General features: G+C 37.4%; 1 protein-coding gene across 6 annotated transcripts in view; it reads right to left on the reverse strand.

Moving 5' to 3' along the window:
- The window catches only part of LOC124613243 (cellular tumor antigen p53-like), a 151,139-nt gene extending 146,403 nt beyond the window's left edge, over nt 1-4,736 (reverse strand). The window contains exons 1-2 of one of the 6 annotated variants that reach the window (XM_047141927.1): nt 4,594-4,736; nt 3,198-3,293 (exon numbers count right to left, since the gene is read on the reverse strand). In XM_047141927.1, the coding sequence (XP_046997883.1) occupies nt 3,198-3,238 (41 nt within the window). In that variant the 5' untranslated portion in view covers nt 3,239-3,293; nt 4,594-4,736. The other 5 variants (XM_047141923.1, XM_047141925.1, XM_047141922.1 and 2 more) reach the window with 5 other exon arrangements.
- Nucleotides 4,737-20,340: the final 15,604 nt, after the last annotated feature.

A 20,340-nucleotide genomic window follows, 5' to 3' on the forward strand; every position in this document is an offset into this window, starting at 1 on the left:
GTTGCTCAGGTGGGATTGTAGAAAACATCAACTTCTCCAAAATTTTGGAAAATTATGTGAGGTGTGAAACAGGTCAGTAGTCATTGACATCTTTCCTGTCACCTTTATTATAGAGCAGTTTAACAATGCCATATTTTAATCTCTCTGCAAAAATACCTTGAGTTAGTGATTCGTTACATTGGGCTTGTTATGTGGCAACAAATCCTTAGTAATCTGTCAGAAACATTATCAAATCCCAATGAGCTTTTATTTTTGAGAGAATATATAATTTTCTTGATTTCATAATCAGAAGTTGGCGATACATTCATATGACTGAATTTTATGAAAGTTTCTTTTTCAACACACTGCTCTTTTCCTCTTTAACTATTTGCCCTATACCTTCCTTCATATTTAAGGCACGGTTATTAAACACATTTGCTACCTGTGACTCATTGTTTATAGTCCTCTCATTTACTTCAATTGTGATGTTATCCAATTATGAGACGTTGTCCTGTGTCTCATTTCACTACATTCCGTATAGCCTAAGTCTGTTGTCAGGATTACTGGTTTCTGACATATCTGTAGGTTTGCTCTGGTTCTAGCTCTGTCGTTGCCAATAATTGCTCTATGTCTGATAGTTCTCATTATCACTACATGTAAACCTTGCTTTGTGATTCCTTCAGTTACTCCTAATTTTGGGCATAATCCACCAGACAACAATTTCTCCACTTTGTATTAACATTTCTTTATGAATAACTAAAACCACAATGTAAATTAAGAAATAATGTATAACATTACAGAGAAATCACTGACATGCCTACTGATGGAAATTACATACATAAATCACATATCAAATATAAAAAATACTCAGGAGGGGGAAGAGGACTGATTTAAGTCTTACTGACACTATCTATCAACAAAACTCTGCAAGCCACATGACTTCATAATCGCGTAACATAGTTACTTATAGGTGATAAAGAAATGTTTATTTTATTCTTAAATATTCTCCTAGTTACCACAAAATAATTTTAAATGCTCTTTGAAGACTCTTTCAGTCTGAACATGCCAACAGCTAAATGGCAAATATCAATAACCAATTCAGTTTGGCACTTATATAAAACTGAAAATGGGTAACTGAACTTATTGGAACATTAGAGGATATCTGTGATGTACAGAAGGAAAAATGACAGTAAAAAGGTTTTAGTTCAATACCTTATTGTAATTAAGGTAATTTACATGGTACAAATTTGCCATTACATCAGCTGAACATGATTTTGTTTGAAGGTAGAGGGGAGACAAAACAGTTGTTTTGTTGAATGGAATATCCCAGCATTCATACACTGGATGCGATTTTGGGAAATGAGAGAAATTGTAAGGCTGGATGACCAGTCATTGCAGTACTGTGGTGATTATTAACTACACTACACCAAACCACTTCCAGTAGGACTATTCATACCACCAAACTAGCCCCCATGGTGCTGTACCTTTTTCTTTTCTTTTCTTTTCTTTTCTTTTCCTTCCAAACACTATCTCACATTTGCAAATGATTTTGCTATACCTTCTGAAAATGCGACATCTGCAGCAACGGAAATTTGAAAATGCACTGAAATGTCTGAAAACAGATACTCGCCAAAATAGAGAAGGTTAAAAATGTTAAATATTTTGAGGGCAAAATCCCATAAGCTGATTTGGAAAAAGCTACTATAGAAGAAAGGATACATAAAATCGAAGGGCATAATATGCTATAACTAAAGAAACACTTTTACAAAACAGCCATCAAAAATACAAAAATAATGCATTACAATACAGTACTGAAGCCAGAATACCTAACATCAAACCATAATTTAGACAACTGGAAATACTGGAAAGTTGAAACACTAGGAAAATGTTTGGATCACAAAAAATTATGGAAGGTAGGAAAGTAACAAATTTATTCAAACACAGAAAACATATCAGAAGTAATAAAAAAGGAAAAGAGGTATTTTTGGACTTTTGTTTCAAATAGAAAATAAGAGACTACCGTAACCAAAAAGATCTTCCATTATTTGTGGGATACAACATCAGCAAGAAGTTGGAGTAAAGGAGATTACACACACACACACACACACACACACACACACACACACATTCTGTAACTTACCAAACGAAAGCGTTGGTACGTTGATAGAGACGGGAGCGGAAAGACTTGCCTTAGGGGGAAAAAGGAACAGGTATACACTCGCGCACACACACACATATTCATCCGCACAAATACAGACACAAGCGGATGGATATATATATATATATATGTGTGTGTGTGTGTGTGGGGGGGGGGGGGGGGGGGGCGGAGGGGCGCTTGCAAGAGAGTGTATACCTGTCCCTTTTTCCCCTTAAGGTAAGTCTTTCCGCTCCTGGGATTGGAATGATTCTTTACCCTCTCCCTTAAAACCCACATCCTTTCGTCTTTCCCTCTCCTTCCCTCTTTCCTGATGATGCAACCATGGGTTGTGAAAGCTTGAAATTTGTGTGTGTGTGTGTGTGTGTGTGTGTGTGTGTGTGTGTGTGTGTGGGCGCGCGCGCGCGCGTTTGTTATTGTCTCTATCAACGTACCAACGCTTTCGTTTGGTAAGTTACAGAATCTTTGTTTTTAGATATATTCTTCCCATGTGGAATGTTTCCCCTCTATATATAGCCGAAGAAACAATTGACATAGATGTGTTTGAGGAAAAGTATTGGATGTGGAAGGATTCCAATCACAGCCACACATTGGGATCGAACACTTCCCTTGACCTACATAGCTCAACAGCAGCTCCCGATCCCATAATTAGGATCAAACACTTCCCTTGAACCGAAACATCATAGTGAATGGATGAAAGAGTAGTGGAAGAAAAGGAAAGAACAACAAACAAGGAATTGAAATTGGCAGATTTTTGCTTCTTCTTCTTGGATGGGCTAACCCATCCAAGAAGAAGAAGAAGAAGAAGAAGAAGAATGCATATCTTAAAGCGATGATGAAACAAACTAGTACCTCAAACTGAGGCATTACAATGAATGTTTAACAGTTTGCTTCAAAATTTCACCATTCAAAGGTAGACATAATTTATATATAGGCCCTAAGTTCTCTCACACACAATAAATAATCAGAAAAACTGAACAAAAATCACAGCTAATAGGCTACATATTTTGAAACCAACACACAAATTTCTTGTAATAGGGAAAAACACTTTATTAATACTCACTTAATCAATTCATGTGGACCCAATGATTGCTCTGTCATCATTCAGAGGTGTGGTACACTGACAGAGAAATTAAAACCATTTAGGCCCTCGTATGTCCTGCAACACATTAACAGTACATCTCACAACAGATAAATTACCATAAAAAATATGACAAAATATTCATTTAAAATGTTAATATCTCTATTTATGGTGCTGCTGAGTGTGTATGTTGACATGCACAGGAAAGATTTCAATGCATTGTTCCTTAATTTTTTTAAAATTATTACTGACTCCCTCTTACTCTGACAAGTGTTACCTGCAACAAGTGATTGTGTGTGTGTGGGTGTGTGTGTAAGAGAAAGACTGAACAAACAGTTAAGTAGAAAACACTTCATGTATGGCGTAAAAAAACACACTTCATGTAAAAGGTCAGCACATTGTCATATTTCCTGTGAGAGTGTAGTATAGGAAAAATGTAAAACAGGGTATTTCCACATCAGTGCCAGATGACTCAATTAGGCTACGACCCACGGAACACGCAGACAACTAATATAACGATTACATTGATTTTATGGCGAAAGTGTCAAAAACTCTAGTCTTTACCCTGTTTACGGAAGTACAAACAACCGTTACATCAAAACCGTAAATTAGTTTGTTACAGAATAAAAAACAAACCTATAACAAAGAGGTCAGTTGTTAAAAACTCAATATCTTAAACGAAATAATAATAAGATGACATTATATCCGTTAAATCAATGGCATAAAGTGTTGAGCTTCCATACTACAAAAACAGAATTACATTAATTTTTCACAGTAGCCATTCCTCATACATATGTAAACGTGAAACTTCTGTCGCTGCACCAGTAGTAAACAAATGTATACACCAGTATTTCCCTACCAACGCATCGTTGACGAATCCAACAGTCCCGTTTGGAGATTGGAAACACTTGAGTTGACACGTTCTGCACAATATTATTTGGCAGCGATTTGCTCGAAACATCATCAACACAGTACTTCAAATGTACTACTTTGTTAAGAAAGCAAACTCGAACAAGAAGCTACATCATACGCTAAGTTAACAGATCATTTGATAAATACACCACGGAATCACTACACACCTACCAACAACAAACACCTTCGATTGACAGCCTGACAGGTTTCATAAATACACCACGGAATCACTACACACCTACCAACAACAAACACCTTCGACTGACAGTCTGTCAGGCATCCGGATCTTGACAGGGCGCTTGAGTTCCCTGATTGGTTGTTGCTTTGATGGAACCCGTCTCCAAGAACTGAACCCACCAACTAGACAATGGTCTATACATGAGCCAGTTGTGTACTCAGAGGCTTTGAAGTGTATTTTCCTTACTTGTACACAGAATCAGATGTACAAAATAAATAAAAAATTAACCCTAGATCTGTGGTAGAAAAGTGCTGCCATCTCCCGGCCGTTCGAATGATATGGGCGCTGGCGCAGGTGGTGCAGTTTGGCGGATTAAGTATTTGCAGCCGGATACGATCAGGTGAAACATTGAATACGGTGCCATCATGGCTCAGTTGTTACTATACTGTTATAGGAGCTTCTTCCATCACTGGACACGCCGGCAAAGGAAATAAACCCATCTAAAATTAGGTGGAAAAAAATCTCAGTGAAAGGGAAAGCTGCAGACCAAAATCTGCAAAGCGGAAAACAACAATAAGAAAACAACGCGATGAAGAAATTCAGGACGTAGAGTAGAAATTATAGCGGGCAAGGAAGATCCTATAAGAAGACAACAGTGACGTAACAGACTAGACACATTAGAAAAATAGACTTTGATAGGGATATTCATGAGCAGGGGGAACAAGTAACGGAAATTGACCGCTCACACGCCACTGACAAGGTGGGGTACATTCAGTTCACAAGACTACGTAGACATTTAGTCCGTAAGCCCACTCTTAATGGAAATATAGGTCTTAGATCTCATGGAAAGAGACAGACCTGACCTTATTGAGGGTGTCCACATCAAAACTGGAATCAGTGACCAAGAAGCGACTGTGGCAACAATAATTAGCAAGTCACAAAGGACATCTAAAACAAGCAGAAAGATATATATGTTCAGTAAATTAGATAAAAAATCAGTAGTGTCGTATTTCAACGAAGAACTTGAAACTTCCAGCAAAGGCAGGAGCTTATACAGAAACTATGGACAAGTTTAAAAGAATAATTGACTACACACTGGACAGACATGTACCCAGTAGAACAGTTCATAATGGGAAGAACTCTCCATGATATACAGTCACTGTAAAGAAACTTCTAAAGAACAGAGGTTATTGTGTAATACGTGTAAAACAAAGTAGGGGACTATAGATAGAGAGATACTGAATGAAGGGAATTGGGCTGTCAACAGAGTAATGTGTGAAGACCTTAGTGACTATCATAGCAGGATACTGTCAAATGATCTTCCCCACAAAACCCAAAGAAATTCTGGTAATATGTAAGAGCTGTTACTGGCACCAAAGTCAGTGTCCAGTCCCTAGCGATTGAGACAGGAACTGAAACTGAGGGTAGCAAAGCAAAAGTTGGAATACTTGACTCCATTTTCAAATATTCCTTTACAAAGGAAAATTCGGAAAATTGTTCCAGTGTAATCCTTGTACCACAGAAAAGGTGAGAGAAGTAAGTATTAATGTCACTGGTACTGAGAAACAGCTGAAAACGTTAAATCTAAACAAGGCTCCAGGGTCCGACGGAATCTCTGTCGGATTAGCCTCTCTTCTAACTACAGTCTATTGTACATTCCTCTAACAAAAAACCGTGTCCTGTTCTTGGAAAAAAGTACAAGTCACACCTGTCTACAAGACCGGTAGTAGAAGTGATCCACAAAGCTACCGTCCATTATTTTTTATATTGATTTGTTGTAGAATCTTAGAACATATTCTGAACCCAAACATGATGAAGTATTTCGAATAGAACGGTCTCCTCAGTACCAACCACCCTGGATTCTGTAAACGTCGATCCTGTGAAACCCAACTCGCACTTTTCTCAAATGTCATTCTGAAAGCCTTGGATCAAGGCAGGCAGGTGGATTCAGTGTTCCTTGACATCCGAAAAGCATTTTACTCTCTATCACACCTATGCTTATTATCAAAAGTGTAATCATATGGGGTATCAAGCGAAATTTGTGACTGGAGTGAGGACTTTTTGATAGGATGGACGCAGCATGTTATCTAGGGTGAAGAGTCATCGTCAGATGAAGAAGTACCTTCTGATGTGCCTGAGTGAAGCGTGTTGGCACCCTTGCTGTTCACGCTGCATATTAATGATCTTGGGCACAATATTAATAGTAATGCCAGGCTTTTTGCAGATGATGCAGTTGTCTTCAATGAAGTACTGTTTGAAGGAAGCTGCATAAATATTCAGTCAGATCTTGATAAGATTTCAAAGTAGCGCATAGATTGACAACTTTCTTTAAATGTTCAAAAATGTAAAATTGTGTACTTCACAAAAAGAAAAAACATAGCATCCTCTGACTATAAAATCAATGATTCACTGTTGAAATCAGCCAACTGATATAAATACCTTGGTGTAGCACTTTGTAGGGATGTGAAGTGGAATGATCACATAGGCTCAGTCATTGCTAAAGCAGCTGGTAGACTTTGGTTTATTGGTAGAATACTGGGGAAGTGCAATCAGTCTACAAAGGAGATTGCTTCCACACATATAATGAATATATATTGTGAATGGCAGCATGAATGGTCACAAATTTGTTAGATCTGTGAGAAAGTGTCACAGAGATACTGAAGGAACTTAACTGGCAGACTCTGAAGAAAATCGTCAATAAAAACGATTATGCTACTGGAGAAACAAACAGCAGTTGTTTTGGGAATATCATACAGATTCGACCTCCCAAGTTTCTCTTGTGTAATCAAAGGGATTGAGAAAGCCAACAGGCAGTATTATAAAATCTGCCAAGCCTTCCAAAACACATTCTTTCTTGACACACGGGACATGGACCAAGAATTTTATACCAGACATGGTTTGCACCTTAATGGGAAGGGAAAAGGTTTAATTGGTAAAAAAATTGTAGAAATCTTGAAGAATGCTCATGGCATATCTAGCTCAGTGGCCATTCCTTTACCCATGCCAATCAAAATAGTTTCACAAAGCGCAAATCATAATGATACAAAGTGCAGTGAAGTGTCCCAAACCACAGGAACAACAGCAGTATCAACAGTGCCATCTGGACCAGAACCAGCAGATAAAATATCCACACCAATAGAAGAAGAGGACACAGCTGCAAGTGAAATGTGTAGTGAGTCAGGCAGGCGAAAAATAGTGCCTCCATCCCACTTGAAAGATTTTTTAACATCAGGCATGAGAAAGAGGAAACCAACACGTTAAGTAGAACCAAATGTTTAACTGTACATTTACACTCTGGTATAAATAAGAAACCAGAAAAAAGAGTAGATATCTTACAAAGAATGCTAATTTTGCGACTTTGGACAGAAAGACCAGCACTTATTGAATGCACTTGAACATAAATGGATTAGATACAACCAATCATAACAATAGAGTGAATAACACTGATGAACTGCAGCTTTTACTCTCAGAATGCAAAAGTATCAAAATTACTTGTTTAAATGAATATCGGCTTACAAAAGACTGTGTCACAATTTTAAATAAGCGAAACAATTTCAGTGTAGCCTCAAGTTTCTGTAGAACAAATGTACCCATGGAGGCTCATGCATACTTCTAAATAACTCTTCAGAATACAAAGTGAAAGATGATTTTAATTTTCTAAATGAAGAAGGTGTATTTTAAAGCTGCTCAGCTGAAATAGGAAGACAAAATATTGTCATTATATCAATATACAGAATTCCAGGTGTAGCAGTAACAAAATTATTTTACAAAAGTTAATGGGTCTTTTACAGAAAGTCAATAATGACATAAAGACAAGGCTTTTAATAGCCGCTGATTTCAATAAAAATTTATCAAATGAGACCAGTGACTCGATACAGTTTATGTACCTAATCCAAAAATTTGGGTTCAAGGCAAACTTCACGGAATTCACAATATTCTGTGATATGATAATTCGTAATATGATGCAAGGAAGCTATGTGTAGATTTAGGACTTTCAGACCATTCTGTTTTGTTTATTGAAATGACTAATACAAATGAGCAAACTACTAGAAAAACTTACCGCAAAAGACATTTTACTGTACTGTTCTGCACTAAATTAGAAGAGGTGGAGTGGCAAGTCCAAGATGAGATTCCAATCTCTGTACATTCGAATATATTTTCTGAACATTTTTAACACTTATTTAATGAAATATTTCCACTTAGAGTGCGCCAGACAAAGATGTCTAATAAATAAATTGGATCACTGCTGGAATAAAAATAACGAGTGGAAAAGAAAGACAACTGCACAAGGAACTGAAATACGTGAACATCCTGCTTCCATTAGCTATGTTAAACAGTATAAAAGCATATTTAAAAGGGTAGTGAAAGCAACAAAAGAAATGGTTATTAATAAATACACCTTGGCTCATGGAAACAAATCAAAGGCAGTATGGTCCATCGTAAAATCAGAGCTAGGGATTAGAAATGACAGCAAAGATATTTCCAAAATTACGGTGGGGAGTAAAATTGTAACAAACCTGACTCAGATGTCAGAGTTATTCAACACTTTTTTATACATGTATCTAAATCAGATGTAAATGTACATGCTTATGGAGAAAAAGTACATTTAAGACCGAAGGCAGAAGAATACATTAACAAACTTGAGAAAGTTACAGTTAAAGATGAAGAGAAATCTAATTACAGCTGAAAAACAAAAATTCTGCTGGGTGGGATGGCATACCAACCAAAGTAGTTAAAGCAGCTGCCAGGATAACAGCTCACCCTCTTTGCTCAATAATTAATAAATCACTTGAAGAAAGCCACTTTACAGATGACCTAAAGTATACAGAGGTAATACCTTTGTTTAAGAAATGCTCAAGAGAAGGTATGAGGAACTACTGCCCAATCTCTTTTCTCCCGGTTTTTTTCAAAAATATTTGAAAAATTGGTGGTAACACAAATGAAAAAATTTATAGAGAAATCAAACATAATTTCAGATTTGCTGCACAGTCTAACGAACTGCTTTCCATTTGGGGAGTCATGCCAGTTCCTGGCATGAATCCGCCTGGCGGATTAGTGTCGAGGTACGGTGTGCTGGCCAGTCTGTGGATGGTTTTTAAGGTGGTTTCCCACCTGACTCGGTGAATGCGGGCTGGTTCCCCTTATTCCGCCTCAGTTACACTATGTTGGCGATTGCTGTGCAAACACTTTCTCCATGTACGCGTACACCATAGTTACTCTACCACACAAACATTGGGATTACGCTAGTCTGGTGTGAGACATTCCCAGGGGGGTCCGCTGGGGGCTGAACCGCACAATAACCCTGGGTTCAGTGTGGGGTGGTGGTGGGGTGAGTGGACTGCTGTAGCCTGTTGTGGGGTTGTGAACCACTGAGGGCTATAGTGGGATGAAGCCTCTCTGTCGTTTCTAGGTCCTAGCTCAATACAATACAATACAACAATTTCAGATAATAAATATTGCTTTCAAAAAGGCGAAAGTGCAATAGAGGCTATAAATGGGTTAATGAAAAAAAATCAGTTTCGCCTTAAACAAGTCGAAAAAAGTTGCAGGATTATTCTGTGACCTCACGAAAGCATTTGTGTAAACCATCACTTGCTCCTGTATAAAATGGAAAGATATGGAATTGTGGGTTGTGCTTTAGAGTGGTTTAGATCACATCTCAGGAACAGAAAACAAGGGGTAGTTATATCATCAACTAAAGGAAATTCCTTTTCTGAATGGATGATGATTTCGCAATGCGTTCTTCAAGGCTCAATTCTGGGTCCAGTTTTGTTTTTACTTTATGTAAATGATCTACCCTGAACATAAATTCATACTCAGTTTTATTCGGTGATGATACTTCTGCCCTTTTTGAAAGCAATGACCTGGAACAAGTTCCTTCAACTGCCACAAAACTATTGGACAGTTTGGAAAATTGGTTCGAATTAAATGGGCTATAATTGAATAGGGAAAACATATTTGCTGCAGTTTAAAAGTAAAAACTCTTAGGTAAAAGAGTTCAGCAGTAATTTTAGAGACCAGGAACTGAAAGAAGTGGACTGTGTTAAATTTCTAGGCATGAATTTGGACCAAAATCTATCCTGGTCTTCACACATAAAGTATTTAGCAAGTAAATTAAACAGCCTGACATTTTCAATGAAGGTTCTGTCATATTCAACTAGCATGGAGACAAGAAAATAGTTTACCACAGCTACTTTGAATCAGTTATAAGGTATCATATTATTTTTTTGGGGAGGCGCAAGTAAAATGACTAGAATCTTAAAATTACAAAAATCAGTTGTTGGAAATATGTCTAACACAAAACCAAAAGTATCCTGTCGCCCACTGTTAAAGAAATTTAAAAATATCAAGTGCTCCATATTTGTACATTTATGAACTAATTATTTTTGTATACAGTAACCCCAAATTATTCATAGACAGTAATTTGAAACATCAATATGGTACCAGAAACAAGGAGAACTTCATGCTTCCCACTCATAGATTAAAGCTGTTTGCACAAAACCCAGAATACAGGGGCATGAAAATTTACAACACTCTAAAAAAGAAACAAATCTTCAGCATGGAGGTGGGGCAACTAAAGGAAAAACCTCGACAATTGTTAGTACAGGAATGCTAATATTCCTTAGAAGAATTTCTTAATGATATTTTACAATCTGAGCAAGAAAGCAAGTGGCTGAAATGTTTTGCAAATTAAGTTTAGGAGTTTCATGTCTAACTAATGACTGTAAGAATTAATCTCTCTTTTTACAGTAACACTGTTGTTAGGCTGCAGTCTCTGTAAATTATGAATTAATAATTATTGTTCCTGTAATACTCATGCAGTATTGATGAGTCCTCTGTACATTAAATCTTGTGATTTATATGTGTATGTTATGGGACAATACAAAAATCTGATTCTGATTTAATCCCGAAAATGTCTATTAACAATGTTTCAAGAACCAACTCTAAATGATGACTTTAGGAATTCACTACAACCTCCTATTTGTCGCTCACACAGGGATCGTGTGGAGAAGATTAGAATAACTACAGTATGCACAGGGGCATTCAGACAATCATTCTTCCCATGTTCCATATGTGAATGGAATGGGAAGAAACCATTACAAGCGGTACAAATGGATGTATCCTCTGCCATCAACTTCACAGTGGTTTGCAGAGTGTAAATGTAGTTATAGTTGTAATAACTGGTACAATGGGACATAGCCTCAGCCATGGACTTCATGGTGGTTTGCAGAGTATAGATGTAGATGTAGACTTCCTGCAAACGTGATGTCACTTTGACATCACACACTGTATTGAAGATGAAAAGAAAGATCTATCAACTACTGTGATTTTCGGTTCACAACACATTAGGCGTTCAAAACAATAACATTCACCTCAACCAGAGAGAACTGGAGGTTACACTCATTCTTTAGTGCAGGGTACGATAACCTCGAAGTTACATTGTTTTTAAACATATAAATTTTTGTATTCAAGTGGACTGCGCTGTGGATAAGGGAGAAGTTTAAATGTTGGCAAGAATTAACTCCGAAAGTAACAGAAAAATTTGTACTAACTAGTTTTTCTTTTTTTTTTTAAATAAGCTGAAGCCAGCCAGCATTGAATCCAGCAACATATCTATTCAACTGTTTACATCACATCTCAACAAAATAAGTCTATTTTAGAAACTCTGAAAACTAGTTCAGGAGTTGTATGGTAATTAGAAAGGGTGGGTAGCTATTCTAGCAGACGAATTAAAGCAGCAGCTCATTTATTGTACATACGATGTTCTCTTGAAAACGCATCAGAACTGGAAAAATTTGTTGTAACAAAATGACGAAAAAGTAATATTGGTGGTTAATTGAAGATATTTACTTGGAAAAGAAGTGTCCTAAAAGAACTAGTTCGTAAATCGTGTTTTATGCTTTATAGGTAGCTGAGACTAAGTTATCTTTCAACGTTTTACAACAGTGTCAATCTTTTCTGTGGTTTTTGTTCTGAGTGTTATTTGTTTTTCTAGATGATCAAGTAGTTTGAAATATATATATATATATATATATATATATATATATATATACATATACACACACACACATATATATATATATATATATATATATATATATATATATATATATACAAATGAGAGAGAGAGAGAGCAATTATACACATATAAACATCGAATATCACAAAACATACCTCTACCAAATTAATAAAGAAGTCTGAGAACCTTCTGGAAAGCGAATGGGGAAAAAAATCGGAGCTGCCAGAGCACGAACCAGATACGTAGTATAACACACTTTGGCACTCTAAGCCTGTAACTACAGCACGATGAACCCACAAAATCAGATCATTTGTACTGAAACTTACAGCTCATGAAGACTTTGACTGCTGATATGTCATTATTTCACGTTTAATCATGATAATTCGTAGTAAGGGCGACGTGTTTTAATAAATCTTCAGTGGGCCATTGCTTTGAAATGCCATATTTTCGAAAACTCGCAAGTTACAATACGACACTACTGAAGCCCCCCCCTCCCCCCCCCCCCCCCCCCCCCGACGTCTCGCATCGACCGCTGAGGAAAGTCTATAGCAGCACTTTCTGAAGTCCTCGATAACTGTGGGTGACGTCAAAATGGCGGCTCGTTTGCAGAAACGGGCATAAAAAGACGGATAGGCCCTGCACTGAGCCTGTGACATCACGGTAGTCGGCTTGTTTGCCACATTTAGAGAATGCTTGGCATTGTGTAGGGCCCATGGGAAATCTGCTTGTAATTGAAAAGGTAGCCACTAAAGTTCTTGCATGCTGTGACATACGCATCACGGTCTGTCTTTCTTGTTGGCCTCATGCAAGAATCAGGAAGTCTTGTAAGGCTGAAGGTGGTGAGATGGTCTGAAAACAGTTAACAGAAAACTTTCTATTTATCCAGGGAAACCTATCGAACAACTGCTTTCAATATCAACTGAATTATATTATGCCCTATGTGACTTGTAGACACATCTAGGGCTAGCAGACATGGGGATGCTCTATTACCAAGCAAACAGTCTCGCTACAGTGATCTTTCGTGAGTCCAGGGCACCAATTTCTCCTGCTCACACTTCAGATCAGATTCAGTTTTTTTTCTATAGACCCAAAAATGGGATGATTCCCGTCGGTGTGGAAAATGTCAGAAGGTATGACATAAAAAACATAAAACATTTCAATGTAATAGTTACTACCCAATCATTTGTCAGGAGATTGTAAAAATAGGTGAATACCAAACAGTAAGCTGGAACAGCTAATATTTACAGAATTAATATGCTGTCAGAGTGAAACATTGTTATGCACTGTTAATAAATTTATCATACACAAAATACCTAATCTTGACTGTTGTGACCAAATGCTGTTAAAACCGAAATCTAACAGACATTTTTACTTAAGCTGGCCTAACAGTCTCTGTTGAGATATTCATCTATAGAGTAGAAGGAGTTACCTATCAAAAACTATTTCAAACTCTGTTTAAACCATGTTTTAGCCGAAACCAAATTTTTAATGGTTCCTGGCAAGTTATTGAAAATGTGTTTTCCTGAATACTGGACTCCTTTATGGACCAAGGTAAGTGATTTTAGGTCTTTATGTGGACTGTTCTTATTCGCAGAATTGATAATATATATTGAGCCATTGGTGGGAAGTAGGGATATATTAATTGCAACAAATTTCATTAAGGAATAAATTACTGAGAAGCAGTTTTTAGAATACAATGTTCCTTGAACATGTTCCTACATGATATTCTTGAATTTACACCACAAATGATTCTTATTACATGCTTTTTCATGCTAAAAACTTTTGTTCAGTTTTATGAGTTACCCTAGAATATGATCCTGTATCACATAATAGAATGAAAGTAAGTAAAGCATGCAAGTTTTTTAATATTTATATCTCACTGCAAATGCAGACTTGTTGAGGTACTTAGAGCAGTTCTCTGGTATGCACTTTCCAACTGAATTTATTATCGAGTTGTAATCCCAGAAATTTAGCACTGTCAGCTTTTCAATCACATGTCTTCATATGTTACACACATACTGGAAGGAAATCTCCTGCAGGTTCTGAACTGCAGATGGGGGGCTTTTCAAAGTTTAATGACAGTGAATTAACTTTAAACTATTTATTAATGTCAGTCAAAATTTGATTAGCAGCCATTTCTAAATCTGTACTAGACTTGCTACATATTGCAATGTTTGTATCATTTGCAAACGAAACAAACTTAGTATGTGGCAGTATAATAGACGTGAGGTCATTAATATAGATAAGAAAAAGCAATGGGCACAAGATGGAATCTTGAGGAACACTACACGTAACTAATTCCCTATCAGATGAAGACTGACTGCTTACTGCACAGGTATTTCGCAACGACACCCTTTGTTTCCTGTTAGTGAGATAAGACTCAAACCAATTTTCAGCATTGTCGGTGACACCATAATATTCTAATTCACTTAAGAGAATGTTATGGTTCACACAAAGGCTTTTGACAGGCCACAGAAAATGTCAGTAGTCTCTAATTTATTATCTAATGAATTAAGTACATTCTCATTGTAAGTGTAAATAGCTTTCTCTGTATCAGAACCCTCAAGAAATCCAAACTGCGACTTGGACAATATATTATTTGCAGTCAGATGCTTAAGGAGATGCTTGAACACAACCTTTTCAAATATTTTTGAGAAAACTGACAAAAGTGAAACTGGTCGATAGTTTGATGGTATCTCTTTATAACTCTTCTCGTAAAGAGGTTTACATTCAGCATATTTTAGACAATCTGGAAGAGATTGATTACAAAAATAACTTAAGATAGAACTCAACTCGCATGAGCACTCTTTGATTAACTTGGTTGATGTGTTACCAAATCCACTAGAGTACTTAGATTTTAAAGATTTTATGATGGATGCTACTTCTTTAGGAGATGTGAGTGTCTTTTCATCTTACAAAAGTTATTTTTAAAGACTGATCTCAGATACTGCATTGCACTGTTCACAAAACCTAATAACCCCATACTGTCAGTAATAGAAATGAAGCACTTGTTTAAGAGGTTTGTAACACTACATGCACTTGTTACCAAAGTCTCATTTATTTTTAGAGCTGTCTGTTCCACTTCCTTTTTGGCCCCACCTCATTTATTTTTCTGTTCCACTTCCTGTTTGGCCTTACCTGTCTCTGTCTTCAATATATCCCATACAGTTTTAATTTTGTTCGATATAATTATCTTTTTCTCATAATAAAGCTGCTTCTATTTTGTGGATTACTTGCTTCAGTATATTACAGTATTCTTTGTAATGCATTACAATGCTAACATCAAAGCTGTTCCTAGATAGTAGATACAGTCTCCTTTTGTCCCACATGATATCTTTATTCCTTGTGTAATCCATGGTTTATTTTTTGACTTCCGTGTGATTTGAGTTACCTTTAGTGGAAAACAACTTCGAAAAGTGGAAGTAACTTTATTAATGAACGCTCTTTATTTTCCATTTGAGTCAGAAGTATTGTAAAAATCCATCCAGTTCATGTATTTGAGCAATTTCCTGAATTTATCAATTTTGGCTTATTTATTACTCTCCTGTACTAAGATTCAACAGATTTTTTATCCTGACAAGTGACAACATTTAACACAAGATCCTGCATGTCATGGTCAGATAGACTATTTACTATTGGTTTTGTGATGTGACTTTTTCCTAGACTTGTCTATAAATATATTATCAATAGCAGTTTCAGATCACTTACATATCCTAGCTGCAAAGTTCACAGTATGAACTAAATTGAATGACAGTGACACTGACTTCAGTAATTGTTCACTGACAGAGCTTTTCAATAAACCCACATTACAATCACCAGCAACCACTATTTCCTTGTTTTTTACTGTGAGATAGGACAACAGAGCTTCCATATTTTTATGAAGAGGTTAAAATTTCCTGGAGGTGATCTGTATATAAGTACTACTATATAGGGGACTTATTATGAACTACTACTTCTGTTGCACAAACTTCTAAGTGATGCTCTGAGCAAAATTTATTAATATCAATATTATTGAAATCAAAAGTTTCTAACAAATGTGGCAACTCCTCCTTTCTCCATATCTTGAATCCTGTAACATTTAACACATATACAGGGTGTTACAAAAAGGTATGGCCAAACTTTCAGGAAACATTCCTCACACACAAATAAAGAAAAGATGTTATCTGGACATGTGTCCGGAAACGCTTAATTTCCATGTTAGAGCTCATTTTAGTTTCGTCAGTGTGGTCTGTACTTCCTCGATTCACCGCCAGTTGGCCCAATTGAAGGAAGGTAATGTTGACTTCGGTGCTTGTGTTGACATGCGACTCATTGCTTTACAGTACTAGCATCAAGCACATCAGTACGTAGCATCAACAGATTAGTGTTCATCACGAACGTGGTTTTGCAGTCAGCGCAATGTTTACAAATGCAGAGTTGGCAGATGCCCATTTGATGTACGGATTAGCACGGGGCAATATCCGTATTGCGGTACGTTTGTATCGAGACAGATTTCCAGAACGAAGGTGACCCGACAGGAAGACGTTCGAAGCAATTGATCGGCGTCTTAGGGAGCATGGAACATTCCAGCGTATGACTCGCGACTGGAGAAGACCTAGAAAGACGAGGACATCTGCAATGGACAAGGTAATTCTTCGTGCAGTTGACGATAACCCTAATGTCAGTGTCAGAGAAGTTGCTGCTGTACAAGGTAACGTTGACCACGCCACTGTATGGAGAGTGCTACGGGAGAACCAGTTGTTTCCATACCATGTACAGCGTGTGCAGGCACTATCAGCAGCTGATTGGCCTCCACAGTTACACTTCTGCGAATGATTCATCCGACAATGTGTCAATCCTAATTTCAGTGCAAATGTTCTCTTTACGGATGAGGCTTCATTCCAACGTAATCAAATTGTAAATTTTCACAATCAACATGTGTGGGCTGACGAGAATCCGCACGCAATTGTGCAATCACGTCATCAGCACAGATTTTCTGTGAACGTTTGGGCAGTCATTGTTGGTGATGTCTTGATTGGGCCCCATGTTCTTCCACTTACGCTCAATGGAGCACGTTATCATGATTTCATACGGGATACTCTACCTGTGCTGCTAGAACATGTGCCTTTATAAGTATGACACAACATGTGGTTCATGTACGATGGAGCTCCTGCACATTTCAGTTGAAGTGTTCGTACGCTTCTCAACAACGGATTCGGTGACTGATGGATTGGTAGAGGCGGACCAATTCCATGGCCTCCACGCTCTCCTGACCTCAACCCTCTTGACTTTCATTTATGGGGGCATTTGAAAGCTCTTGTCTATGCAACCCCAGTACCAAATGTAGAGGCTCTTCGTGCTCGTATTGTGGACTACTGTGATACAATACACCATTCTCCAGGGCTGCCTCAGCGCATCAGGGATTCCATGCGATGGAGGATGGATGCATGTATCCTCGCTAACGGAGAACATTTTGAACATTTCCTGTAACAAAGTGTTTGAAGTCACGCTGGTATGTTCTGTTGCTGTGTGTTTCCATTCCATGATTAATATGATTTGTAGAGAAGTAATAAAATGAGCTCTAACATGGAAACTAAGCGTTTCCAGACACATGTCCACATAACATATTTTCTTTCTTTGTGTGTGAGGAATATTTCGTGAAAGTTTGGCCATACCTTTTTGTAACACCCTGTATACTAGTGGTCACATGGTGTTCAGACAGGCAGAGTAAATCAACTGGTTTGCTCAACTCTAATTCTATAACACAAATAAGCAACTCATTAAGCTTGAACCAAATTTACCTGTCCATTTTTGAGTATCTCTAGTTTCGATCACAGGCTGTCTGCATGGAATGTTTACATTAAAATTTGCTTTCTGGCTGTCTGTTTTATCAACGTGAATGTAATTTTCAGTCTGTGTCCAAACATCTTTTGTTTCCGCCCTCGTACCCCAAAGAAACTGCTGTTCTGTCAGTTGTAACCACTGGTACTTTACTAATTATGACAGTGCCCCCTTAAGTTATTCGCAGTTAGCCCAGATAGTTTTCCCTTTCCTTTCATGTTGAGGTGAACGCCATGTTTAGTACAGTCCCACCTGCTGATAGAGTCAACAGGAACCACACTGATATGAGTACCATACCTGATCCAAGCAGCCATTCCACCTCTAAATTAACTCTCCTAATGGAAGAGTTTAAATGGGGCCAGCCATGGCGGCTCAGAGCAAACATGAGCCCAAAAGCAGTATGTCTTGTTGCTGAAGCTTTCTTTGCCAGGTCACTCTCAATTGAACAGTAAGGGTTCCTATGTATACTGTTTCCCACCCCACCACTATTACCACAGTGTCTCGCTATGAGAAGGCTTTGCAAAGTGAACGTGACCCAGACTTGCACTAGAGTTAAAATAACTTGTGACCTGGTAACCTCACCATAGTTCATTCTGCAACAATTGACCAACACCTCTACATGTGAACTACCTAACAACAAAGCTCCCTTCTTCCTCACAACTTTTTCTGACTTTTTGCTTTTCAAACACTTTTTGAAAGTTTGCTGTGTCCTGTCTACTCCTACATCTACTTGTGGCTCATCAGTTCTCAAGTGTGACAACAAAGCAAACCTGTTTCCCACATTCACAACAACACTGTCTGAGAAAGTCCTATTCCTATTTCTTCTATATACTGTCGTCACTTCCCACCTCTCTTTTCCCTTATCGCCCCTTATCCTTTGCTGAGTTTTACCTAGTTGCGCTTGAAGGGCAGCAATCTGCTCCTCCTGTTGCACTGTCTTCCTATCTATACAGCAAATCCTACACAACCAATGATCCTTGTTTATTTCCCCAATCCTCACACTGCTACAGTCACCCACAAGAAAAAACTGCAACAACCCTCACACCACACTCCAGAACTAACAACCCTACAGCATGTCATACACTTCTCACTCATGGCAAACAAGTTGTAGCTTCAGTCTAAGTTAAAACAAGAATAACTTCCTAGACTACTCAATTCATATGTTAAATTTCTTAGAAATTTTAGTCCTAAAGTTTGGATACTAATTCAAAACTTCCAGAGAAAGAAAAACGATTTAACCTGTATTGTTTATGTGATGAAACAAAGAGTAAACAAAGAACTGGGCCTACACCGTATAAACCATTCACTTATTTCAGAACTTTTCACGTTGGCTACTTACTAGAAAATCAAATAGATAGCATGTAAGAATAGACTAGCAACACAAACTTTACTTTCTTTCAGTCTTTGGTGATCATTCTTATCATTAGTAGTGTGAAAATGGAGTTTGCAGTTAAATGTGAGAAACAACTTAAATCAGTAATGATATGGTGTCCTCACACTCTCTCACTATGCATGCTTTCATAAGTGGTCACACTTATTAGTAGCATATGTACAACATAATAAATTCATACAGACACCCACTTTCTGTCAAACATGGATGCACAATGCTCTTTCTCAGAAGTGAAACACAACGCCTTTTTTTATGAGAATTGAAGTGTATCTAAGGATAAAATGCTAAGTCAAAGGTTCTCGCTTAAAACATTATGTTTCTCACAAATTGCTATGTTAATGTGCAGGGTCAAGACAAATGTTTGATACGAACTGTTAGCTTTGGCCACTGACGTAATGTTAATGGTTGATGTCATGTCAGCTTTTCATGCATATACCCATATTTTTGAATGAATATAATAGTAAAAAACCCTGGTTGTAGTGAAACACTGATCTATGGCATTGTATAATATTACTGGTATTTAATAAAAGGTAATTTTATGTTTATCACTTTTGCTGGTGGCGAAGCTTCTGAAATGATAGAATGGTGCTTGGAAAATGTTAACTTGTTGATAATGAAATTATATTTCGCCAACCAGCATCAGATTCCCATCAGACCGACGAGAACGTTGATCGACGACATTGTTTAGAATCCAGTGACCGATCTCAAAATTATGCAGTTTGAGTAATTGCCTTGCCCGGATATTGATAGAAAAGATCGGTAAAAGAGTTCTCAGGGACGCTGGAATAAAAGTTTGATATACTAA

This window comes from Schistocerca americana, chromosome 4 (genome assembly GCF_021461395.2).
Source record: "Schistocerca americana isolate TAMUIC-IGC-003095 chromosome 4, iqSchAmer2.1, whole genome shotgun sequence".
In the NCBI taxonomy this organism is placed as follows: domain Eukaryota; kingdom Metazoa; phylum Arthropoda; class Insecta; order Orthoptera; family Acrididae; genus Schistocerca; species Schistocerca americana.